The sequence below is a fragment of the Engraulis encrasicolus genome, chromosome 14 (assembly GCF_034702125.1).
Source record: "Engraulis encrasicolus isolate BLACKSEA-1 chromosome 14, IST_EnEncr_1.0, whole genome shotgun sequence".
Classification (NCBI taxonomy): domain Eukaryota; kingdom Metazoa; phylum Chordata; class Actinopteri; order Clupeiformes; family Engraulidae; genus Engraulis; species Engraulis encrasicolus.
In genome coordinates, this window is record NC_085870.1 from 3202181 (window position 1) to 3229070 (window position 26890).

Genomic DNA, 26890 nt, shown 5'->3' on the forward strand with positions numbered 1-26890 from the left:
TTCCAGCCCAAAAAATGTTCAAAACCCGCCTAGAAGCACAAAATCCCGCCCAATTCTATTGATTTCTATGGGGAAAAGTTGGCGGGTTTTTCTGCTAAATGCCATTTTTTTCCTGTAGACGGCCATCCCAAGCAGCCCAATTGGGCGGGAAACAGCCCAATCTGGCAACACTGCCCATAGCACCTCCCAGCTTATTCGTACTGTCCTAATATAGTGACATGGCAGGTACAGGAGTTGCCCAGCAACAGAAAAGGCTGCAGGTTTGATTTCTTTCCACTTTGTCTTGGCAAGGCCAGAGTGTCTTTGAACAGAGCTGAAAGGGTGTTGATAATGTTGGGGGTAACGCGTTACTAAGTAACGTCGTTACGTAATTTAATTACTTTTGGCACTAACGTAGGAACGTAACGCATTACTCTTCAAATTTCAGTAATTTAATTACAGTTACTGGGCTGCCGTAACGGTCGTTACTCGTTATAAATTTCAGCCTTGAAATCATCTTAAGGTCTGCTGTTATCAGTAGGCCTAGTTCTAGATGCGCGAAGAGCTCTGGGCTGTTTTCCCCAGCCCTTCTCGAGCTCTCGGAAGTGGGTGTGTGAGAGCGCGCGCACGCAGACTGCTGTTCCTTCCTCGTGCATGCAAGGTCTTTCACTGGGACTTTCATGAGCCCATTGCGCTGTGATGTGGTTAACCTATACTACAATACTTGGAGTTCCACCATCATTTTTTTCTAACCTTTTAATTTACGCCATAGAGGGAAAGTGAAAGTGATTCGCTGCGCAGTTAACTCTATAGTCATTCCGAGTTCATCGTTACGCAAATGCATTCTAAAACAGCTGTACCCCATATCGCAAATGCCATAGCCTCTTTTGTGCTCACTGATGACAGTTAAATAGGCTACACGGCAAAAAAAAACAAAAAAACAATTTGGGTAGCTCCGTCAGCAGCAGCAGCCAGCGCGAGTCAAGTAATTGGGAATAATAACGTGAGAACAACTTACAGCGCAAGCAACACCATGGCGTTGAGGCCGCCACGTTCTTCAGGCTATTCAAATGTGCCTGATCAAACCGTCTTCCAGCACGAACGGATTCTGCATTCGGCAGAATCTTTAATAATAATGTTGATGCATATGCAATGCAATGCGCAGGAAACTGAAAGGCTTTGGAGTAGCCTAAGCTGCAACATCTAGGAGAGGATGTAAGCAGAGTGTCCTACCGATAACATCTCTGTTTGGTATGGCCACCTCACCTTACTCATTCTGTTTTTATTCTGTGAGACCAAAAGTAATTTTAATGCTGACATGACAATAAAAGACAATATTCTATTCTATGGTGTAATGTTAGACTAGATTCAAATGTATTGACACTGTTATAAACAGGCCTACAGGGCAATCATGAAATGCATTTTAGATGTGAGAATGACAATAGGCCTATATGAGGGATTCCATAGAGGTAGGCCTACAGTTTGCACAGATTAAAATATTACACAGCCGGCTTACAACCTTGGGAAGCAGGTGTATTATGAGGTGTGCTGGTTAAAATCCCTTTTCCCACGAAAAAGTAAAGTAAAGTAATAAGTAACAAGTTACTTTTTAAATTTAGTAATAAGTAAAGTAATTCAGTTACAATTGAACGCAGTAACTAAAGTAAAGTAACTAACTACTTTTAAAAAGTAACTTACCCAACACTGGGTGTTGATAATGTACGTATGTGGCCTTAAGCGCTATGAGTAGCAGTACTCTGCGGAGACTACAGTAGGAGCATGGTATAAAAATGCTCTCCATTCACTTAATATTTGTAATCAGTGAATGTCAAAGCCATCTACTTCCTGAACAAACAACCGCACTGCTTTTACATTGAGATCGCATCACTGCAAAGACCTGTACCCTTATAAGAACATAAAGAAACTACTGAAAGACTATATGCAGCATAGGGATCAGGTATGAGGGATCAGGTATGAGGTATCAGGTATGAGGTATCAGGTTGATGAGTGATGCTTTAAAGCACGTCACTCATCAACATCACAGTGACCCTCTGATGAAGACGGAAGTAGCACCGTCGAAACATGTCAGGTAAAAGATGAAAACTTGTACATGTCTTAAGGCAAACGAAAACCCTTAGTGTTTTAAAGGAACAGACCACCCTTTTTTGATTTTCACATATTTGCTGTATTTCCAAGCATTATTCATGAATGTGCATATCATTTTTATCTATGTATTTGCATTGCCCAGTTTAACAGTATGGCCAAATTAGGCATAGTAATGCAAGTCTATGGTACAAAATAAAACATCATCAAATGTACTTATAAACCATTTTAAAATGCATGTAAAATTCACCAGAATGTAAAAGGGCAATTTAATTCCGTCCAGTGATCACTTGTGGCTTGATGCTAAAGATACCAGTTACTTCCAGTGAGTATGCTAAGCTATGCTAATAATTCTGAATCAATAAATCTAAGTACTGAAAACACAGAGAGGAGAATTATATGCACATTCATGAATAATGCTGCGAAATACTACAAATCTGTGTAAATCAAAAAAGGGTGGTCTGTTCCTTTAAGTTAAACAGTTAGACATAATGAACTTAATATATAGGTGCCTACCCGGCGGCCGGTGCTCCTGTGCACTACAGGCACGCGCTCCTCCCCGGTCAGGGAGTTCACGTCCAGCTTGGTCGGGTCCTTGCAGCGGTGACGCCTCTGCTTCGGACGCTCCACAAAGCTGTGCAAGATGGCCGCGCTCTGCGACTGAGAAACACATTAAAAAAGTCAGTCAGAGTGAGGCATGTTGGCTTGGCTTATTGGACAGGGTTCCCACACCTTTTTCATGATCAAATTCAAGCACCTTCAAGCACCCAATGTTCAGTTTTCAAGCACCTTTAATAGGTCGCGGGAAGGGGTATGGGGGTCCTCCCCCAGAAAAAAATGGGTTTTTAAGATGCAATTTCCTGCATTTTAATCAATTTTAGGGTGTCAAATTGCAAATCCCATCTGACATCTAAGTCCCTGAGATTTTTGTTGTACCTGAACAATTTATTTCTATTATTTGGCTTACTAAGTTTGACTTGACACAAATTTCAAGCATTTTCAAGCACTTCACCAAAAATCCAAGCATTTTCACAACCTTGAAAACACATTCATTCATTAATTCAACAATCATTCATTCATTCATAGTTATACAAACTGTTCCACAAATGCTCGAATAAGTCAGATTTCTTTAAAGTTGACCGTATAGAGATGCAAGCGAACTGAACAACAATGCAAAGTAAAGTCCCTGTAGTGGCCTAACAGTAGGGCACTGGGTTACTACGTCAGCGACTCGGGTTCAATTCTGGCTCGGGTCATTTGCCAATCCTTTCCCATCTCTCTCCCCATTCATTTCCTGTCTCTCCTCCACTGTCCACATAAAGCCCCCCCCCCCCCCCCTTTTAAGATTGGCAGTGACCAGGGGTGTAGTGGGCGTGGTACGCGGGGGTACGCAGTCCACCCACTTCTCCTGAGGTGAGATTTAAAAAAAAGAAATACATCTGACCGTGTTTGAATACAAAGAGGGTTGACATGATAAGTTGCTTAATTAATTGATGGCGTCACAAATCGCGTAACCCCACTTTAAAAATCACCACTACACCACTGGCAGTGACTTCACATGTAGTGTACGGTACTCACCGCCCCAAAGGGTGAGATGTCCATGTAGTTGGGGTTCTGCCTCATGTAGTGTACTACTCACCGCCCCAAAGGGTGAGATGTCCATGTAGTTGGGGTTCTGCCTCATGTAGTGTACTACTCACCGCCCCAAAGGGTGAGATGTCCATGTAGTTGGGGTTCTGCCTCATGTAGTGTAGTGTACTCACCGCCCCAAAGGGTGAGATGTCCATGTAGTTGGGGTTCTGCCTCATGTAGTGTAGTGTAGTGTACTCACCGCCCCAAAGGGTGAGATGTCCATGTAGTTGGGGTTCTGCCTCATGTAGTGTAGTGTACTCACCGCCCCAAAGGGTGAGATGTCCATGTAGTTGGGGTTCTGCCTCATGTAGTGTAGTGTACTCACCGCCCCAAAGGGTGAGATGTCCATGTAGTTGGGGTTCTGCCTCATGTAGTGTAGTGTAGTGTACTCACCGCCCCAAAGGGTGAGATGTCCATGTAGTTGGGGTTCTGCCTCATGTAGTGTAGTGTAGTGTACTCACCGCCCCAAAGGGTGAGATGTCCATGTAGTTGGGGTTCTGCTTCATGCAGTGTAGTGTAGTGTACTCACCGCCCCAAAGGGTGAGATGTCCATGTAGTTGGGGTTCTGCCTCAGCCACTCCAGCAGGCCCTTGCTGGCCGCCTCTCGGTCGATGCCCACCAGGCTCTCTGGAGGCGGAGGGGGCGGCAGTCGAAGAGAACTGGAGGGCCCCCCAGGAGGACCAGGCGGGGGACCAGGGGAGCGTTCTGATTGGCTGGTGGTGGTGGACGACACCGCTGAGTGGCTGATGCTGTCGGGCCTCTGCTGCGGACAGAGCATGAGCATTAGGTCAGTGTTTCTCAACCTTTTTTTAGGCGAGGCAGCATTTAATTCATGAAAAATCTCAAGGCACCCCAAACCAACGAGCCGTAACATGGTATCGCATTCGATACCACACAAGCCTAGAAAAGTAATATTTGGAGACGTTCAAAGTTGCAGCTTTATCTCAGCTTTATCTCTCTCTATTAATTTAGATAGACAAATACGTATTATATTACATAATTTATTTAGGTCAATTTCACATAGGCCTACTGTCAGCTACATTGCGCCGGCACCCCTGTTGAGAGACACTGCATTAGGCAATGTACTGTATGCCTATGAAGGCTCTCATGAATCAACTTTATGGTAGTTATGGTAGGTAGAGGGTTGCAGGATTGAATCCCACCATTACCCTCTCCCCAACTTGGTCCATGGCTTCAGTGCCCTTTAGCAAGGCACCACACTGTAACTAGTACCCTGTACCACGAATGATGTAAGTCGCTTTGAATAAAAACGTCACCCAAGTATAATATAATGTTAAAAAATGGTAAGTCATGGTTTAAGGTTAAAGAAAAAGTAAGTTAATACCTGTTGTTCAGGCATGCTGAGCGGGTGGCTACGCATGAAGGCGATGTCCGGCCCCGCCTCCACGTTTCTCCTGCGCCCCCTCCGCCGCCTCATGAAGTCGTCCCGCCGCAGGCTGCCGTTGACGATCTGCCCCGTGACGGGGTGGATGAGGCCCGCCTGCAGGATGCCCGCCATGTCCAATCCCAGGGTGCTTTGCAGGGAGCTCAGCGAGGGCAGCTTGTGCGGCTGCGGCGGTGGTGGAGGGTGAGAGTGAGGGTGGGTGTGCGGGTGAGCGGGGGGTGGCGGAGGAGGGGTGTGGACCGCGTGAGTGATGTGACCTACGGAGCCAGATTCCGTGGCGATGCCCAGCTCGCCGGGCGGTTTGGAGAGGTCCATGGCGGCGTCCTGCCAGCCGTTGAGCAGCAGCGGGCCGCCAGCGCGGTGCGAGATGCCCACCTGGATCTTCTCGCCCGCTACCGCGTGGCATGACTTGCTAAGCGCCTCCGCCTCGAACTCGAAACGCGGCCGAACTCCCGGCTGCTTGAGGTCGGGCAGGAACGGCGGCGATATTAGTCTCTCCTGCAAGACGGCAGACAAAGAGGGTCTGTGAAATACCTGTGAATTAAGTTTGTTTGTCAGTTATTTCATCAGTGAGGGAGAGACAGAGAGAGAGAGGTCGAGAGAGAGAGTCCGAGGCACTCTGAAGTAGTCTGAAACAGCCTTTGCTATTTCGTGGAGATCAAGCCGATGCGTTTTGGTCGCGTGCAACCTTCTTCAGGGCTAATTCGAGCCTTGGAACCTCTCTCTTGACCTCACGATATTTTATCAGTTTGTAATGAAGCTAGTTTTTAATCCCTTCAAGCATTTTGCAGTCTTTTTTTAAATGTTCACGTCTCGTGTTTAGTAATAATAAAACAAATCACCAGAACACCTTAACAAAAGAACAGAAAAGTTTGCTGTTAGCCACAGAAATGCATGCTGGATCTCCAATGGTGCACTTGTGCATTTCAGTGTTCATGTTTCAGCGCGTATGGCGTGTTAGTCACGCACTGAAACCTAGTGCCCAAAGTGCACAAGTGCGGCGTTTGCGATCCAGCAACAGCAACGTATTAGCAATGGCTAATTCATTCACCTTGGGCATGCGTGAGACGGGTGCTGGCGGGAGGCTGAAGTTAAGGCTCTGTGTGGGCGCCTGCTGCTGCTGCTGCTGCTGAACTCGCGCTGGCATGAAGGCGGGTCGCGTGGGGTCGCGTTGGGCACTGTTGGGCACACAGGTGTTGACCAGAGCACTGTGGGCCTCGTAATGGCTGGTGGAGGGCCACTTGCCCTTCAGAATGGCGTGGCAGATGCTGTCCAGGCGGTTGATGATCACGCGGTCCTGACAGGAAGAGACAGTAGGTTCAGTCTATGAGTAGAAACGGGGGAAGCAATGCTGGATTGAAACAATAATACACTACATTACATTACATTATACCAATCTTTCTCAAAGTGGGGCGCAAGCCCCCCTGGGGGGGCGCGGAGGCATTGCAGGGGGGGCATGTGACATCTGACTTTGGTTTCCCCCCCAAGGAAATGATTTCCTGTCTCTCCAAAAAGCAATACATTGTAAGCCCTCACCATCATTGCAGTGAATTGAAATAGCATAGGAACACACGTCCCTCTTTGTTTTATCTCCCCAGTCACCTATCCTTTGGTTCTGTGCAGCGCAGCGATCGTAAAATCAGTCTGCACGAGTACTGCTGTTGCTTAGGGGGGGCTCGGAAGCATCCAGACCCTCCGAAGGGGGGAATGATGGGAAAAGTTTGAGAACCATTGCATTATACATAGCTGATGCTTTTATCCGAGGAGACTCACTGTTGTTTTATTTACAGGGTATTGGTTACAGTCCCTGGAGCAGTATGGGGTTCAGTGCCTTCCTCAAAGGCACCTCAGTCATGGAGTGGGATAGAGAGGGAGAGGTAAGGGTGGGATTCGAACCTGACACCACGGCCAATTCGCTCAGAAGCATTTTTGATAAATGTTTTCCCGCTAGCCCCAGCTTTGATGAAAATCAGCGCAATTGGCTAACTTTGTAGAGCCCGCATGAAAAAATTCTCACGGTTTCCTACTTGTCCTTTAACAGACAGGATATGTTTGGAAAATGGTCGAACTTCTCCTTTAATCTCCTTTAACACTGGGCCACGGTTGCCCGATCATTTCAAACAGGTGCATGCAATTCTGCATTCGATGATTTGGAAAAATGCTGTGGGTTTTTGGTGGTTTACATAGGATTTGTATTTGCGTTTTGAGGAGCAATATCAGGAATTCAAGAGAAAATGTTACATAAAAATTACTTTTTAAAGAGATGCAAAGGGGCAGTTCAGAATAAAAAAATGGGCTGTGCTATATGAAATATTGTGAAATATGTTTTATGTTAGCATTACTATCTTCAGAAAATTGCTTAAAAAAACATGATATACGGTAATACATAGACATGAACAATATAGACCTTTAGATTATTCCGCATAATAATTAACAACACAATTATAAGGTTTTGCCAGGTGCCTTATGTTCAATTTGTGAACATGTCAGTCTCCTTTTCCAGTAGGCATCTTTACAGTATATCTCCCCCACTACTACAACTCAAACACTTAGTAAGATCTATGAATGACTTGAATTACTTCATAGTCAGTACCGTGAGACAACACACACTTAGTAAGATCTATGAATGAAAAAATGGATATGAACCAACCAGTCTTGTCAACATTAATCATATGTTTTTTTTAATTCAAAATATGACTCATACTGTATGCCATGTCAATGTGTGTGTGTGTGTGTGTGTGTGTGTGTGGCAGATGGAAATCAGCTATATACTGTAGCTATAATCTGGCACAAGCCATCCTTTACTTTTGCAAACAATGCATTTTGTGCATGTTCCCTGCTGAACAAAAGCAAATGAACTAAAGTAAACTAAACTTGAATTACTTCATAGTCAGTACCGTGAGACAATACATACTTAGTAAGATATCTATGAATGACTTGAATGACTTCGTCGTCAGTACCGTGAGACAATATACCTTGGGCCACCCAGAGAAGGAGTACAGGGCCTTCTCCTGCAGGAGTTGGGCGATGGTGGGCTCACGCGCCTCCTGCAGGCCGTCGGGCAGATCGCACACCGACATCGGCGGAGCGTAGCGGGGGGCCTCCACGTAGCTGTCCACCATCAAAGCTGGGAAAACGTGACAGGAAGTGAAGAGGACATTTATTATTATTACATTGCGACCAAAGCTAAATATGGCAACAAGCATTGAAGACAGCGTCAACATCTATTGACTCAGCTAGTGAGATCATACGGCGTCACACACAGCAAGGTTGTTCTGATGAGGAGGTGTCTACACACACAATGCCATTTGAGAGAGAAAGGAAGACACAGAATACACACGCACACACACACACGCACTCGTACAAAACTATGATCATTTCCGAAGAGCTGGCTCCATGAATACAGTAGTTGCCCTGACAACCAGCTTCATTTCCATTCAGCCGCTAGTCTATCGCAGCAGGAGCAGTTCGAGCAGCAGCAGCGGCAGTAGCAGGGCTGGGGGAGAAACAGGGCCTGGGCACTTTTGGCTTAAAGGGGCCCCTCATGGGGGAGAAATAGGGCCCAGGCACTTTTGGCCTAAAGGGGCCCCTCATGGGGGAGAAATAGGGCCCAGGCACTTTTGGCTTAAAGGGGCCCCTCATGGGGGAGAAATAGGGCCCGGGCACTTTTGGCTTAAAGGGGCCCCTCATGGGGGAGAAATAGGGCCCGGGCACTTTTGGCTTAAAGGGGCCCCTCATGGGGGAGAAATAGGGCCCGGGCACTTTTGGCTTAAAGGGGCCCCTCATGGGGGAGAAATAGGGCCCGGGCACTTTTGGCTTAAAGGGGCCCTCATGGGGGAGAAATAGGGCCCAGGCACTTTTGGCCTAAAGGGGCCCCTCATGGGGGAGAAATAGGGCCCAGGCACTTTTGGCCTAAAGGGGCCCCTCATGGGGGAGAAATAGGGCCCAGGCACTTTTGGCTTAAAGGGGCCCCTCATGGGGGAGAAATAGGGCCCAGGCACTTTTGGCTTAAAGGGGCCCCTCATGGGGGAGAAATAGGGCCCGGGCACTTTTGGCTTAAAGGGGCCCCTCATGGGGGAGAAATAGGGCCCGGGCACTTTTGGCTTAAAGGGCGCAGAACTGACTGACTGGTGGGCACCTCACCCTCGTGGGCCCCTATTTTCAGAAATGTAAAAAAAAAATGTTTTTGAATTTTTTTTAAAGGTACACTGTGCAGGAAATGGTCAAAAAAGGTACTGTAACTATGCTGCTCATTGAAACTGGGTTGCCTATTGCCAAATTTGATCTTTACATGAAAGTTTACTAAGTAATAAACAAATATTTTCTAGTATGGTCCAAGTTTTTGCAGCTAAAAATGGCTATATTTGGAAATTCAAAATGGCGGACCATGGAGAAGATCCCCCTTTTCATGTATGAAAAGTGCAACTTTTCCAGTCATAATGAATACTTAGAATTTGATGGTGGTGGTAAGTATTCATGAAAAAGGTAACATTAGTGAATGGGCAGCATGAATTCTAGAAATAAATAACTAAAAATGTCACACAGTGTCCCTTTAAACATTTCTGAAAATAGGGGCAAACGAGGGTGCAGGAGCCACCGGGAAATACCCGGTACGTCAGATGGCCAGTCCAGCCCTGAGCAGTAGCAGCAGCCGTGTCTGTGGAAGTTTGTAAGTGCAGCTCTCGGCTCTCATAAACGCCTCATTGGGAGTATATGGAGGTGCCGTGCCGGGGTCTCACAAAGCTCTGCGGTAATCTTGATTAAAGAGCTACAGAGAGATGGGGGCATCATCCGGTGGGGGTGTGAGTGGGAGTGGGGAGCGGCCCGGTAATATCATCAGATGTGTCATATCAATGATCCTTGCAATTACCATAATTCACACTGTACGAGTATGCTTGGGATGGGGCGGATTAATATGCATTCAGAACTACTGTGCCCTATTAGTCCGTAATTCCCCTGATTGTCGAGATTTGCAACTCGAGGACACAGAGATTGAGGAGTGGGAGGATGGGGGATGGGCAGGTCGAAGGATTAGCACCATTTATGACACAAAGGAAAAAGAGAGAGCGAGAGAACGAGCGAGAGAGAGAGAGAGAGAGAGATAGAGTGAGAAAGAGAGAGATGAATTTAAGGGTTTTGGGTGACTGAGTGAACAAACTGGAGTCCTTTTTGTGCATGGGGCCGTAAAGAAGAACATTTTATGGTGGATCTAAATAACTCGCCATACCCAATAAAGTCTTTTTAATCCATTCCGTCTCCCTTGAGTACTTTTGAGTGCCTTGTTGTTGTTGTTTTTTTATTTTGGGTGAGTATTGGGATAACCACGTGTTGGTTCTTCTCTGCCCACCATTACAGTATGCTCTCTTTGTGTTCATGGTCAATGCTGCATTTTCTCACCATCCTCAACCACACACTATAATTTGTGTGTCAAACACAAGCAGGTAATTGGAGTCTGCTCATGGGTCTTCACCTTTGTTCCTTGGTGCTCATCAGTGTAGGGGCTCTCAAACTTGGTCCAGGAAAACAGATGCTGAGGCACTCAAGGTTGCAATTTTTTTTTTTTTTTACTTTTTTATTTGGCTACAATGTCTACGCGTTTCGGCCCTTATGGCCTTCTTCAGGGCGTATCTTGATGTGCGACCTTGAGTGCCTCAGCATCTGTCTTCCTGGACATAATTTGTGTGTGACTTTTAAATGCAGTACCAAGCTTACTAATCTCTTCCCATAACATTGTTACTGTATGCACTTGACTTGTTTATTATGGCCAATGCATTTTCTCGTTATTCTGAACATGCAAAGCGCTATAGAATAGATATAATAATATTATTATTAAGATATTACTATTATTCTTCTTATTAATTAATCATCTATTACTTATTAATCAGTAAATAATATTATATATTAATATAAGACAATAAGATATTATTATTATTATTATTATTATTATTATTATTATTATTATATATTATTGTGATTATTTAGGCAGCGGGCCAAGAATCATAGCTCATCTAGAAAATGAGTTTCTTTGTGACCGTTTAGTGTATTGTAATTGTGTGTAGTATTGTAATTGTGTGTAATTTAGTGTAGTGTAATTGTATTACCTGGGGTCTTGACCCTCTCCTGCTTGATCTCCTCCTTGGCCTCCAGCAGCATGTCGGTCTGCTCCAGACGCGGCGTGAGCGTGGTGCTGTCCGGTTCCAGAGCGTCCGGGTCGGGCTTCATCTCCGCGGCGACGCTGGGCTCCAGAGCGTCCGGGTCCGGCTTCATCTCCATGGCGACGCAGGGCTCCGGCTCCGTCTCCAGCTCCAGCATCTCCTGCTTGATGTGGACCACACCGGTGGCCGAGCTGGGCTCCGGAGAGGCGGAGGACAGGGGGGCGGAGGAGGACAGGGACGGCAACGAGGAGGAGGAGGGGGGCGAGGAGGCGCAGCAGCGCTGTGACGACGGGGGGGACATGGGGGTGCCGACGGGGGAGGACAAGGTGGGGTCACCACCACCGAGACTGCTCCCCACCACCGCGTCCGACCCTTCGCTGTGCGCTTCTTCCGAGTGCATCACCTCGTTGGGTGACTTTGACGTGGTGGTCTCGTAGGGTGCGGCGTCTGACTGGACGCCATTTGAATGCGACTTTGAAGGCGTCTCGTAAGGCGTCTCCTCCCCAGGCTCACAGCCATCCTCGGGGGCCATTTCTGTGTCCGTCAGCCCTCCCAGGATGGAGTCCTCGGCAGGCGGTTCCTCGCAGGGTTCTACAAGGTTCTCCTCCTCCTCCTCCTCCTCCTCGCTCGGCTCCCGGAGCTCCGGCTGCTCCTCCTCGGTCATCTCCTCGCTCTGGGGCGCCAGTCGGGAAGACTCCTCAACAAGAGTGTCCTCCGGAGGACCCTCGGAAGGGGGACCACCCAACGAGGCTTCTTCGTCGAACCCCTGGCTGTCCACCACTCCTCCTGCCCCTCTTACTACAGCCAGGCCGTGACTCCGCTGACTGTCCTCGGACAGCTCCTCCTCCTCCTCCTCCTTGTCGAACTCGAAGGGGGGAACACTCGTGGCAGCCATGGCGACAGCGACGTCCACGGGGCTCGGGGGGCTGCGCTGCGTCACGTCCGAGTCGCTCAGCTTGTTGTCCTCGGGATCCTCGGCCTCCTCAGGGCCCGTGTGGCCCGAGAGGCTCATGTCGCCCAGGGAAAGCGGCGTGGGGGCGTAGTCGGGCGGCGTGGGGGCGTAGTCGGGCGGCGGGGGGCTGGCCGACAGGTCCGTCTGCTCCACCGAGGGCTCGGCTCCTTCGCTCAGCTCCTTGAAGTAGGGGTGGGCGATATGGCAAAAAATGTCATATCACGATTTCTTAAACATGAAATCTCGATTTCGTTTTTTTATCATGATATTCCAACCAAAAAATTAAAACCACAAAAATAAATGTTGATATGCTTGCAATTTGTAATTTGCAGTTAATAAAATGTTAACACACTGATGACACTCTCATAAAGTGCACAATTAGAACACAATAATGTAAAGAATAAAAGTGAACACAACAACTTAAGTAAGAAAACATCACTTTGATACTGATAGTTAACATCCTCACTGCAAGACGATCCATACGATTTCTTCACTTTGGCAGATTCGAGACGATATTGTACTCGATATCACGATTCACGATTTACGTATGTCGCCATCGCCCAGCCCTACCTTGAAGAGCAGGAAGCTGGAGGGCAGCGCCTCCACCGGGTTGCTCTGCGAGTCCGAACTGGGCATGCTCAGGCAGTCGTTGAGCGCCGTGTCCACCTGGGTCAAGGTCAAAGGTCAAAGACAAGGTCACACAGTGTGTACTTCACAGTCGATTCACCTCACCATGCAGCAAATATTAAAGAGAGAAAGGACGAAAATACTGAAAAATACTAAAACACACTAATTGAAGCCCTGAGACGAAGAACCATACAAGTCCACATTTTCAAATTTTGAACATAGGCCTATGTTTTTTTAATTTGCAGTTTGAACATTACTTTTTTTATTTTGATTTTTCTTAAAGTCAGAAAACAAAAGCTTCTTAATTATAATAATATAAGATTTTTTAATGCAATGTTAGAAATCAAATGTTACCAGGTATTTACAATGTCCAATTCTGGACATTTACAATTTTTTTTGGACTTGTATGGTTCTTCGTCTCAGGGTTTTCAATTATGGCTTTGGGGGAAACGCTTCTGCGATGGATATGGTTTAAATGAGTAATGAGAATGAGCTTGAGAGTGCGTCCTTTTCTACCTCTCCGTTCACTTCATTTTCATTTTTTTTAATTTAGATTTTTCACTTCATTTTTTTGCTAACACCCAAAATCGCTTTTTGTCCTGAAAGTTAAGCACACCTATCCCTTTCAACCTTTGTAATTGTTTCACCAAAAAATGTGAAACACACACACACACACACACACGCACACGCGCACACACACACACACACACACACACACACACACGCACACACACGCACACACGCGCACACACACACACACACACACACACACACACACACACACACACACACACACACACACACACAGGAAAAAAAAACACAAACGCACTCCGTCCCACACACAACACAACACAGACAGCTGCACCTACAACCCACCTGGCCGTCGTCGTCTCCTACGGGCGCGTCGTCGCTGGCGTCCAGGAACTCGGACTCGAGGGGGGCGGGCGCTCCCAGGATGGGGTCGGCCTCGTTGAACATGTGTGCGGTGGCGGCGGCGTGCTCGGAGCTCTCCCAGGCCGTCTCCCGCAGCTCGTCCAGCTCCACCGAGGGCGCCATCAGCCCCGTCTCCTCCGACGAGCCCTGCTCCCCCACTAGCACGTCGCTGCGCAGCTTCCCCGCGATCGAGTCGGCGTCCATGTCGTCCCCCTGCGACTCCCCCTCCGCCTGTGTGGTTACATTTTTATTCTCATATGATTCTTATGTAGATTTTTCTATGTACATGTATAGGTAGGAATATAGATGTATATGTCTATATATCAGGGCTTGACATTAACTTTTTCGCTTGCTGGCCTTTGTGGCTAGTGGTTTTCCCAAGTCACTAGCCATTCAGCTATTCTACTAACCACAAATTTGATATTGTTTCTTTTTTTATTTATCATCATGACTAACTTCAGAAGATGAGGTGCTAAAGCAAGAAGATGAGTGCACAGCTTTCTACATGGAAATAAATCATACAAATAGAAAATGAGTAATTGAGCTTTTTCTCAAACTGATACACAATTGATGTACAGGGGGCAAAGTTCAGTATATCGCAGGCTATTCTGATATGTCATACCATAGAATAAGCTACCTGCCAAATTGGCTAGTGAAACTGAAATTTTTACTAGCCACAGCCAAGTTTCACTAGCATTTGGCCGGTTGGCAGGTGCCAGTGTCAAGCCCTGCTATATATATCATTCCCAGTTGTGTTAAGTATTTCAATCTGAGTTGGGCTAGTCTGTATGACGACCTGTCTCTGAGGTGGGGCTGGGCTAATTTGCATCTGTAAAGGGCCATTTGGCTGGAGCAGGCTACTTAACCAAGAGCAGAGATGACGACCCGAGTGGGCTTCTTGACCAGAGATACCACAGAGAATGGTGTCCCTTGCTGAGACGTCTCCTGCTCCATTTCGGAGCAGTAATAAAAATGACAAGGGCCCTTAAGAGGGCCCAAAAGCACTAACAAGGGCCCTTAAGGGGCCCAAAATTCGAATCTTTCATAGGGCCCAACATTTCTGGTGGCGCCCCTGCCTGTCTGACATTTATAAAAACCCCACACCTGGCCCACGTCCGAGTAGGAGTTGAGCATGCTCTGGCCGGCCGCCGCCGAGTTGAAGGGGAAGCCGTTGAAGGCCTCTTTGCTGCACGGCTTGCCGCCGTGAACGAGCGAGTCCGTCGTGGTCGCCAGGCCGTCGTGCTGCAGGGAGGCCAGCTCCAGGGACTCGTCGAGCGGGGGGCAGTCGAGGAAACCCTCCCTGGAACCTCCACCACCCAGGGAGCCGGCCGAGTCTCCACCGACCCCCACCTAAAGGGACCACAATGGAAGTTTTATTTTTCATTTATTTTTATTTATCCTTTATTTAACCAGGAAGTCCCACTGAGTTACTGTTGCTATGCAATGTTTTTCAGGGTTCCCACTCTAATTCAGATATAAAATTCCATGATTTTCCATGACTTTCCAGACCCAAAAAACTGAATTTCCGTGACCACTTCCGTAAGAAGAAATGACATTAAAAAGTTTTAAAAAGTGTGAAAACTGAAGATGATCTTCACCCCTGGAGCCGATGCTGTGCCACCGCCAGACTAATGTGGGCTCACTGCATTCTAGAATGTTGCACATCACAGCGCGGAGCCAAACCGTCTCTGGCAAAGCATTATAGTATAACCAGTAAGAAACAATGTTATACACCAAACTAAAAAGTTTTTGCTTCTGCACAAATGTTTAAAAAAATCCATGATACTCCATGACTGTACATGTAAAATGGTAAAATTCCATGACTTTCCATGACTGGGAAAATGTTTATGAAATTCCATGATATTCCACCCTGGTTTTTACATCTAACAGACTAAATAAATTCATTCATCCATTCACCTCGCTTGCCGAGTCTCCCCCGACCCCCACCTAAAGGGACCACAATGGAAATAAGTCTTCTGACTTTTTTGTGGACATCCCTGTCTATTTATTCCTTTCAATGTATGGTTACTGTTGTTATACAATGTTTTTTTTTACATCTAATAGATTAAATAAATGCATGCATTCATTCATTCATTCATTCATTCATTCAATCATTCACCTCGCTGGCCGCGTGGTGCACGGGGGCGTGGATGTGTGGATGGGGGTGTCCGTGGGCCGCGTGGTGGTGAGGCGGCGGAGGGGCGGGAGGAGGAGGGGGATGCGGCGAGGGCGTGTGGTACTCGGGAGGCTGAGGCGAGTGGCAATGGCTGAGCCCTGCGTCGTACAACAAACAACAATGGCGATGCGCCGCCGCCGACGAGGGCGACATGCCCTGCATGGAGGAGGAGGCGGAGGCACCAGGGGGCACCGGGTGGTAGCCGTGGTGGTGGTGGTGGTGGTTCTCCTTGCGCACGTAGTTGCGGTGGGCCTCCAGGAAGGACAGCTGGGGGTCGTTGAGGATGTAGTAGTCCGTGCGGCTCAGGCCGTGCTTGGCGGCGCCGATCAGCAGGTCGCGGTCGTGCTTCCCGCACTCCCACCACACGGGCAGGTACAGGCTGGGCTGGCACAGCGGCAGACGCTGGCCCAGCAGCGGGTGGCGCAGCACCTGCTCGCGGATCTTGCGCAGCAGCTCGATGCGGTACAGGGTGCGCGCCGCACGCTCCTCCGTGATTGGCTCCACCAGCAGGGCGTGGTCGATCGGACCTATGGCAGGGCAGGAGAGAAGCATAGTGAGGTCATAGTGAGGTGGGAACCTTTAAAAAAACGCATCCTAATTATTTTCTCATTCATATACTTTTTAAATATATATATATATATATATTTCTATATATGTATAGTTGTCTGCTGATGTTGTATTACCTTTTAGATAAATAAAAATGTTTTTTTTTTTTTAAATGTAAACAAAGCGCTGCCCCCATTACAATGACCAGGATTTCGGAAAAGGCTGAAGAAGAAGAAAAAAAAAACTCAGGTACTGACAAGTCCAGGGTAGTGTGAGCATTACAACGGCATGTTGAAATTGACTGAACTGGTCCTTTAATATACCAATAGGCCTATTATCAGTATGGTCGCCATTATTGGTCTTTAAAACTGTACTTTTAGCCCTGAGTGGGGAAAAAATCTGAAAATGGGCAAACTCAGCTCCCATTATGTACCCTGGAACCTGGGTGGTAACGTTTTCAATGGGTAACAACTAGCGCTGCACGATATCAGAAATCAAAGAACATGGATCTACATTTCATGGCCAATCCTTCTAATTCTTCCAAAACTGATTCCAAAGCTGAGTCAAACGAGAGCTGTTCAATCCTTCTTGTTATTGTGCTTTCCCCAGTGTCGCGAGCTTTGTCGTCACTCCCTCAAAACCCCTGCCCGCTTTGATTCAAAGCAAATCTCTGCGTTGTGATTGGTTGGAGGGCATTTTGGCAGTTCACGGCTATGGATCAAGGCTAGACCAGTCGCAGGCAAAAAAAAAAAACTGCCGCCAGCGGGTGGCGCTAGTTTACTAGGCTAATGATTACCCTCATCTTTCCAGCGGGTGGCGCTAGTTTACTAGGCTAATGATTACCCTCGTCTTTCCGTGAGGGTGGCGCTAGTTTGCTAGGCTAATAATTACCCTCGTCTTTCCGTGAGGGTGGCGCTAGTTTACTAGGCTAATGATTACCCTCGTCTTTCCGTGGGGGAAGTCTGCAGGCGGTGCGGCACATGGACACGAAGCTGTAGAAGTATCTCTCCAGGCTCTCGTCTGTCTTCCTCTCCAGGCGAGCGAGGGCACGGAACTGAGTCCAGTCAAAGGTCTTCTTGTCCGGGTCGAACATCACGCCAAACGAGGACACGGTCCGGTAGAAATCCGCCTGCTCCCGACGCGTCCACCTGTTCAAGATTCAAGATTCAAGAATTTATTGTCATTGTCAAAAAGGCAACGAAATTGTGTTTGGGGTACAATACTTAGTAGCAGCAGGTTTTCAAGTAAAGTGCAATAAGAGGTTAAAGTGACACCAGTGCTTGACCCCCCTCTCTATCCATAGCCATATGAAAGTAAAACATAAAAATGTCAAACAAAAACATCATCAGCCGTTGCCGTCTGCAATCTGTCTGGCATCCCTCTAACTAGTTTGCTCTATCTTGTTTGCCGTCTGCAATCTGTCTGGCATCNCTCACCTCCTCTGCCACTCCAGGAAGAGGGGGTCCGGCTCCACGGAACACCGGCGTAGCTCCTCCCCCAGTTGCCACGGTACGTGGGCGGGGCCGTCCATCATGAGGAACTCGTGTCGGAGGGGCTCGCGGCGGTTGTAGCGTTGGTAGGTGGTGATGAGGCGGCGTAGGCGTGCCGTGAGGGCGGGGCCGGCTGGCCACAGGAGCCGCCCACCACACCCTCCGACTCCGCCTCCACAGACTCCGCCTCCACCACCCTGCTCCGAGCTCTCCACCACCATAACCGCCTCATCTGGGGAACGGGGAACAAGTCAAGTCAATGAAAAACTGAAAGAAAAGTCCGTGACACCAAGCTTCCGTTGCACTTTTTTAATGTTACACTAAAAAAAGAGCAACGGGAGCTTGGCGTCGCGGACTTCTCTTTCAGTCTTTCATGGTATTTTTGCTGGTCCTGCACCCAATCTTTTTGAGACGGATGTGTGTTTTTTCTCTTTTTAACTATTGAACAAGTCAAGTCAAGTCAGCTTTTATTGTCAGTTTGTCAATTCTTCACATGCACATACGAGGACATTGACATTACATTTCTCTCTCTATACCATGAAGGACATAGACATTCACAGGACTGACAATTACAGACTGACATTAAAAGTGCAAGACAGGACAAGTAACACTAATGGACCAATAACAGTAAAGTGATAAAGTAATACAAAATACTGAGCATTTAACGTTGGTGAGTGACAGTGATGGACCACTGATAATAAATTGATAAATAAATAACAATTAACATTGAACATTTAACATGTCAATTGCTATTTATTACTCTAATCACTGAGTCATCACAGACTTCATGCTGGGACATAGTCATCTGAAAAGGTTCCCCCACCCCAATGCATACGGCTCAATAAGGACCCGATTGTTGTTATTGAGTTGTTGAAATAAAACCAGATAAAAAGCTAACATTCAACACTGTATTTCCCTGTGAGAGCGAGTGTTTGAAGGGAATGTGGGAATCTCTGCAGCTGCCTGCTCATCATAGTGGCTTATATAATCATAATAACTGTAATGTAGTAAAATGAATAATAATTGCATGGCAATAGTAATTGTTGTTATTAAGTTATTGAAATAAAACCAGATAAAAAGCTAACATTCAACACTGTATTTCCCTTTCAAAGGAATGTGGGAGCCTCGGCATGCTCATCATAGAGGCTTCCCCCTTCCCCTTCCAGCTGTGTGCTCATCATAGTACAACGTAGCAGTGCTTCTCAAAGTGTGGTCCGGGGACCACTGGTGGTCCACAACAGAGCTCAGGTGGTCCGTGAAGGGATTTCTAGTTTTCAAAGGCAAGTTAGCAGTAGGCTATATTTGTAACATAATTACAAAACTAAACTAAACTAAAATCATATTTTCACCACAATAAGACAGGGTTGTAGAGTGAAAAAAGTAAGTCATCTGCATCGAAATTAGCAGAGTCAAATTAGTAACCGTCAACTGTCAATTCAGTTGACAGGAGGTCCCTGAACATTCTTAGGCCCTAATAGGGGGAAAAGTGGTCCTTGTTCTGAAAAAGTTTGAGAAACACTGTCATAGAGGCTACCCCTTCCCCTTCCAGCTGTGTCAGAACTGATAACACTCCCCAGCAAACATGCAGATAGATTTGAGTTTGATAAAGGGACCGACTGACACACTGATCCTGCACCTCAACGCTCTGCTCTGATGTTGTAGCTGTCAGCACTTACTTGAAATAACACTCTCCTGTTTCTCAGAAGTGTCTGTTACAGAGCTCGCGTCATCCTTCAAGAGATCAAAAGCAGAGGCAGACGTTAAATAAACTGTCATCTGTAAAGTATGTCAGTGCACACACAAAAAAATAAAATATGAATCTACTACAAGAAGTCACAGGCACAAGTGTTTTGCGGCGACATTTGAGGTGAGGTGCGTACTTTGCTCTCCTTATCCTCTCCTCCCTCCGTCTTGTTCTCCGCCTCATCTTTCACGTGCTCGCTCTTCACAACGCTACGAGAACACAAAAACACCTCGTGAACAAAAACACCTCGTGAGCCAACAGAGAGGGGACTGATTTACACCATTGAGAAGAAGAAGTGTCCAGATAAAACAAAAGACCTTTCCTTTTCCTTGGTTATTCATGATTTTCATGGCTTTTTGGCCATGGTTTGTGACTATGGTTTAACATGGTTTGACTATGGTTTAACTATACCCTTACGAAAATGAACCATAGTTTTACATGGTTAGTTTTCATAGTAAAACCATGGTTGAAGCATAGTCTGGCAACACAAGCGCACCTCACTATCATTATTAGTTTAGCTTCCACTATAATCAATACAACACCACAGAGAAACAACAAACTCAACCTAGGCTAGTATGTCCATGCCTATTGTAATTGATGATTATTTTTTTAAAGGCACTACTGTATTCAATCAAGTCCATTCTTTATCAAATGCACCTCACTATCATGATTAGTTTAGGTTCCACTGTTTTCAATGCAAAAAAATGCTGGCATTGATTGCCTGATGAAGGTCTAGTACCGAAACGTTGTTTAGTAAAGAAAGAACAGCGAAATGGTCAGTGTGCGGGAGTTTCTTTAAGTTAATGCAAAAAAACAAAACAAACCAAAAGTTGCATACTGTCCCTTTAAAGGAGGTGCTCTACCAGTACCTGTCGTTGGTGTCGACTGGAACCTCCGCTCCCGACTGCTCGGCAGTGAGGGCCATGACGTCAGGCATACCCACCCGCTCCAGGAAGCAGAGCTCGGGGTCCGCACGCATGGCATTGTACCGCTCGTACCCTGGAGAAGTGGCACGGAGAGGGAGATAGAGAGAGGGGGGGGGGAGGAAAAGAGAGAGGGGCGGGGGGGATGAGAGGGAGGGAGAGGTGGAGAGAGAGAGAGAGGGGGGGTGGGGGGTGGGAGAAAGAGAGAGAGAGGGGGGGGGGGGGGGGGGGAGAGAGAGAGAGATCGAGAGAGCGGGAGAGAGACAGAGACAGAGTCAGTGAGAGAGAGAGAGAGAGAGTATGACAAATTACATCAAAATGCTGCTTAAATATTCCATGTTGCTTTAGCTTAACAATGGCATGAATGCAATGTAAATTCCACAGTAAATAGCTACCAAACATGGCCCATGGACTGTTTCAAAGACACGAATCAAGACTTTACATGAGCACATGTCTGTATAGTCCCTTTTCGACTAGCCCTGTTAGAACGGGGCTGCGCACTGCTGGGGCGTGGTTTCGTTTTCTTTTTGCATTTACTCCACCCATACACACCCATCATCAGCTCAAACAGGGCTCAAACAGGGGCGATTATAGAATCGCGAAAGACGTGGTTCGAGGCGTGCGGAGCTGAGTTCCACTAGGCTACATGTTGCCTGTGTTAGGATTTACCGGCGTGCAAACACCTATCCCCACCCACGCACTTTAAAAATCAACATCGCTTTTCTGTCGGCAGTTACAGTAGACAGAGAAAATTTGCTCAAGCAATTATCATGTTCTTTAAAGTAGCCTAACTCCAGTCCTTGGCCAAGGAGTTATATAGCCTATTAGGCTATTATTTTAAAATCACGCTATTTCCAAAGCTCCACGCCTCCTCCTTGTGAGAAGTCGTTTTTTTTACCACCATGCAAAATAGGGCACACTAAAGTAGCCCTTTTCATTGCACATATCTTCATATACGAACCTGCAGAGGGATGGCGAATTTGCTGTTATCAAATTAAATGTAAAAATGAACATTTCGAATGAAAAAGACAACTGTGGTTTATTCGAGGGAACAAAGAACACAGCCATGACAAAAAAATATTTCCTCTCTATCCGGCTGGAGAACAACGCCATTGTTTACTTGAAGTGGCGACCGCTTAAAGTTAAATAACTTTGGATTTAAAGAACATAAACACGTGCCGTAAAAACCTGTAAAAAGCTAAGAATCTCAGCTTTTGAACAAGCCCTAACACATGTCTGTAGGTCTAGGTTAAGGAGATCGCTGTCTGTTGGAAAACAAAATGACGAGGTAAAAAAAAAATGGTTGGAAAGCGCTATTTTTTTCACTTGAAACAGCGGCCGCTTAAAGTTATATAACTTTGGATTGAAAGAACATAAACACGTGCCGTAAAAACCTGTAAAAAGCTAAGAATCTCAGCTTTTGAACAAGCCCTAACACATGTCTGTAGGTCTAGGTTAAGGAGATCGCTGTCTGTTGGAAAACAAAATGACGAGGTAAAAAAAATGGTTGGAAAGCGCTATTTTTTCACTTGAAACAGCGGCCGCTTAAAGTTATATAACTTTGGATTGAAAGAACATAAAAACGTTCCGTAAAAACCTGTGAAAAGCTAAGATTCGCAGCTTTCGAACAAGCCCAAACACATGTCTATGGGTCTAAGAGAAGGAGATCGCTGGTTATATTTAGTCCTACATAGGTCATATTGTTTAGATTAGGGCTTAGATTCACCATGGCGTGAAAACACGGTGTTGTCGCGGCTAGTTGCAGCAGCTGATCATACGGCCCAGTTCTAGTCCTGTTGTATGGAAATGCGTGCGAGACAGCACCATCGACCCCCCGTCAAGTTTCATGAATATTTATAAAGCCCGCACCGGAACGCGGAACCCAATGGAAAAGAGACTTATATGTACTTGAAAAAACGAAGAGAATTCCCTCATGGAGAACATGTGACACAAAGTCAAAACCAATAAAACGTAGTGTCCGAGAGAGACGAAAAGTGGTAGAAGTTATTAGAGGTAACAAAAACGTACTGAACACCACACATGTACTGAGAATTCCCTGTAAATAAACCCCATGGTCACGCTTTACTTTACAGTACAGTATTGACTGTGTACTTTCTGTGTAACAACAGGGTAACAGAGAGAAGTTATATAGTATCTAATGGGTAAAAAGGGTGTACAAAGTACAAAGTAAAAACTATGTACCGGTAATACACATATCTCAAGAATTACTATGAAACTACTGCATATTTTCTAACCATCTAATCATCAAACTTCTCTTTGTTACCCTGTTGTTACCCAATTAATGGTATTTACTTTGTAATTACCCCCTTTTTACCCATTAGATACCATGTAACTTCTCTCTGTTACCCTGTTGTTACCCAGAAAGTACACAGTAATTACATATGGTAACTGTACCGTAAAGTAAAGCGTTACCAAACCCACAAACTAAATTCGGAGGCGTGTTCAGGGCGTTTACCGTGCTTGTGGACTCCGATGAGGAGGGACTTGTCAGCGTCGGCGTCCCACCAGCCTGCGGGGATCTCGATGTAGTCGATGTCAGGCAGCGCGACCTCCAGCTTACTGCAGGGCAGACACACATGCACGCGCACACACACACACACACACACACACACACACACACACATGCACACGCGCACACACACACACGCACACACGGACACACACACACACACACACACAAACACATGGACGCGAGTGCACACACACACACACACACACACACACACACACACACACACACACACACACACACATATGCACACACACACACATATGCACACACACACACACAAACACACACACACACACACACACACACACACACACACACACACACACACGCACGCACACACACACACACACACACACACACTGCCATTACTCATTTACACAAGAGATGGTGCCAAGCGTCTTCGGCTTTTCGCTCAGACAAATGAGTCGCTGCCAAATTACACACAGGCACTTCCAACACAAACATGCATGATAGTCAGGCACGATCGCCTTTTTTTAGGGATGCACCGATACCGATACTGGTATCGGGTATCGGCACCCGATACTGCTCATTATACTCGTACTCGTGCTCGTCAAGCACTTGCCGATACCAGGAACTATACTGCTATTACACAAAACAATGCAAAATCAGAAGTCACGTTCTGTGGACTTGAAAACAGCATGGAAAGAAAAGTGCCACCTCATACATTCACTAACATTTAAATCTACATAGAAATGGACAATAAAAATATCACAGGTGGAAAAAAACAAAGCCATGCATTTATTTTCATTGTATTTTGGTGGTAAAAGGTATCGGTATCGGTACTCGGTATCGGCAAGTACACACATTAATGTACTCGTACTTGTATCGGTTTTCAAAAAAGTGATATCGGTGCATCCCTACCTTTTTTGTTGTTTCTTCAAAATACCATGCATTTTTGAAAGGCATCAAAAGCTAAAGACTGGCTCATGAAATATTTATAACTGTTCAACGCCAACTGTGTTAGTTCTGCGTTCATCGACAGAGACAATGCTGACATTCTGACTTCCTGTCAGACAATGGCTGCCATTCTAACCCTAGGGCAACACTCGATGTGTTATGTCAAAGACGTGCGTATGCTGCTGTAACTATTAGCTTCAACGGAACTGTCTACACCAGACATGTCAGCACAGCAAACACTCGAGAAAAAAAAAATAGCCCAATCTATTTTTGGCACGCCTCGACTTAAAGGATAAGTTCAGCCAATTTCAACATGCAGTTGTAATGCTCACACTACCCTGGACTTGTCAGTACCTGAGATTTTTTTCCCAGCTTTTTCCGAGATCCTGGTCATTGTAATGGGGGCAGGTGTTTCTTTACATTCCAAAAAAACATCTTGATTTATTCCCAATAACATCCAAAAGGTTATGCAACATCAGCAGACAACTAGCCAACAGTGATACCTTTTGGGAAAATATTTGGAGTAGGCTTATGTTAAAAGCGAAAAAAGCAGCATCACAGGGTACTGACAAGTCAAGGGTAGCGTGAGCAATACAACAGCATATTGACATTGGCAGAACTGGTCCTTTAAAATAACTAAACGCACCCAGTGTAGCGCTAGGGTACCTTTCACACAGACATTGTTGATGTTTCTGACTGGCTGGGACATTGGAAAAAGCAAATTCTTTTTAATGTATGATTAAAGCAGCGGGGAAAAACGGGAACTCCACCCACTTTGTCGGACCCCAGTCAAAAAGTAGCAAACCCAAAGTCAATGATAATCAGGCTAACTAAATCAAATGCTCATTATTTTCAATATATTTGTGCAGCACCAAACATAGACCATGCTGATGTATGTTAGCCTGATAAACCAGCCTAAATGTGAGACCGGAGTAATTTAGTCTGGCCCCGATGAACGATACCTCGGACGATTGCTGATGAGAACAACCTGTTGTTTTTTCAAACCGTGCCGGCGCTCTGACCAATCGCCGATCTTTGCCATTGATGTGCTTTCCCAACGGTGTTGCAAGCTTCGTCGTCACTCCCTCAAAACCCCGCCCGCTTTGATTCAAAACAAATCTCTGCGTTGTATTTGGTTTTGCCAGACTCAGGGCACAGTGTTCAAAACGTTCTCAGATCCGAGGCCAGACCCACACGCAGCTGAAAAAAATTCAGCGCCCAGCGGGTGGCGCTGGTTTACCAGGCTAGATGTATGTGACTGTAGAGTATGTACCTTGCAGGGATGCCCTCCAGCGCCTGGCTGGCCGCCTCCCCGAGCACCTCCGCCTTCAGGTAGTACAGCATGCGGACCCTCAGCAGCACCCTGCCAGCGGAGCGGAGCGGGAAGATACAAGCAAAAAGTTGAGAAAAGCAACAGTTGACCTCTGACCTCGTTTGCGTCATGGTTCATCTCTACAGTATGACTGTGCTTCCTTCCAGGAAGGCCGCTTTTCTCATTTTAAACTACTCATGTCACATGTAAATTACCTGTAGTGAAGTAAATTGTGCTGATTTATACCAAGACTATTCTCAAAGAACAATACTGTTCAGTAGGCCTATTCATAAGGTGCTGGTTGATGTGTTTGTGTGTGTGTGTGTGTGTGTGTGTGTGTGTGTGTGTGTGTGTGTGTGTGTGTGTGTGTGTGTGTGTGTGTGTGTGTGTGTGTGTGTGTGTGTGTGTGTGGTGCGGTACTACATCGCCTCACTTGTTGCAGTGCTGCTTGAGGTGTGTGTGTGTGTGTGTGTGTGTGTGTGTGTGTGTGTGTGTGTGTGTGTGTGTGCGTGTGTGTGTGTGTGTGTTTGCGTGCGTGGTGTGTGACTCTGGCGCCTCACTTGTTGCAGTGCTGCTTGATGTGTGTGTGTGTGTGTGTGTGTGTGTGTGTGTGTGTGTGTGTGTGTGTGTGTGTGTGTGTGTGTGTGTGTGTGTGTGTGTGTGTGTGTGTGTGTGTGTGTGTGCCTCACTTGTTGCAGTGCTGCTTGATGTGTGTGTGTGTGTGTGTGTTTACTTGTTGCGGTGCTGCTTGATGTGTGTGTGTGTGTGTGTGTGTGTGTGTGTGTGTGTGTGTGTGTGTGTGTGTGTGTGTGTGTGTGTGTGTGTGTGTGTGTGTGTGTGTGTGTGTGTGTGTACTTGTTGCGGTGCTGCTTGATGTGTGTGTGTGTGTGTGTGTGTGTGTGTGTGTGTGTGTGTGTGTGTGTGTGTTTACTTGTTGCAGTGCTGCTTGAGGTGTGTGTGTGTGTGTGTGTGTGTGTGTGTGTGTGTGTGTGTGTGTGTGTGTGTGTGTGTGGGTGTGTGTGTGTGTGTGTGCTTACTTGTTGCAGTGCTGCTTGAGGTGTTTCTTGTAGCTGTCGTCCTGCAGCAGCACTTCCGGGTTGCAGTGCACCAGCCAATCGGTGTTGCCCAGCTCCGGCAGACCCAGCTGGTTCTTCAGCTTCTTGCCTTTACGGCCACGCGGCACCGGCGCAGACAACCCTGAGGAGGAAGGAAGGTCAAGTTGTTTTTTTTAGTTTTATGGACTTGGTTGGACTTGACTTGGACTCTCAAGGACAAAATCAGGTCTTGGGAAATATTGCTTTTGGACTCTAGTCCTGGTCTTGGACTCTAAAAAGGTAGACTTCACCTCAGCCCTGCTTGTTGCAGTGCTGGTGCAGACAAACCTGAGGAGGAAGGATCACAGAAATTACACCTGTATTCTTTTATGCACGGAAGGGTGCGCAAGTGGATAAAAGCACGCAAG

The 26890-nt window shown here is 46.5% G+C and overlaps 1 protein-coding gene across 1 annotated transcript in view; it reads right to left on the bottom strand.

Moving 5' to 3' along the window:
* chd6 (chromodomain helicase DNA binding protein 6) overlaps nt 1–26890 on the bottom strand; it is a 109248-nt gene that overhangs the window by 7797 nt on the left and 74561 nt on the right. Inside the window, exons 23-40 of the mRNA XM_063214795.1 lie at nt 26466–26625; nt 25390–25479; nt 23142–23245; nt 20612–20741; nt 19879–19951; nt 19675–19729; nt 17945–18230; nt 17448–17656; nt 15906–16489; nt 14891–15136; nt 13730–14017; nt 12797–12892; nt 11221–12406; nt 8095–8246; nt 6171–6416; nt 5060–5617; nt 4244–4477; nt 2599–2742 (exon numbers count right to left, since the gene is read on the bottom strand). Of these exons, the coding sequence (XP_063070865.1) occupies nt 2599–2742; nt 4244–4477; nt 5060–5617; nt 6171–6416; nt 8095–8246; nt 11221–12406; nt 12797–12892; nt 13730–14017; nt 14891–15136; nt 15906–16489; nt 17448–17656; nt 17945–18230; nt 19675–19729; nt 19879–19951; nt 20612–20741; nt 23142–23245; nt 25390–25479; nt 26466–26625 (4841 nt within the window). The remainder of the gene's footprint in view (nt 1–2598; nt 2743–4243; nt 4478–5059; nt 5618–6170; nt 6417–8094; nt 8247–11220; nt 12407–12796; nt 12893–13729; nt 14018–14890; nt 15137–15905; nt 16490–17447; nt 17657–17944; nt 18231–19674; nt 19730–19878; nt 19952–20611; nt 20742–23141; nt 23246–25389; nt 25480–26465; nt 26626–26890) is intronic.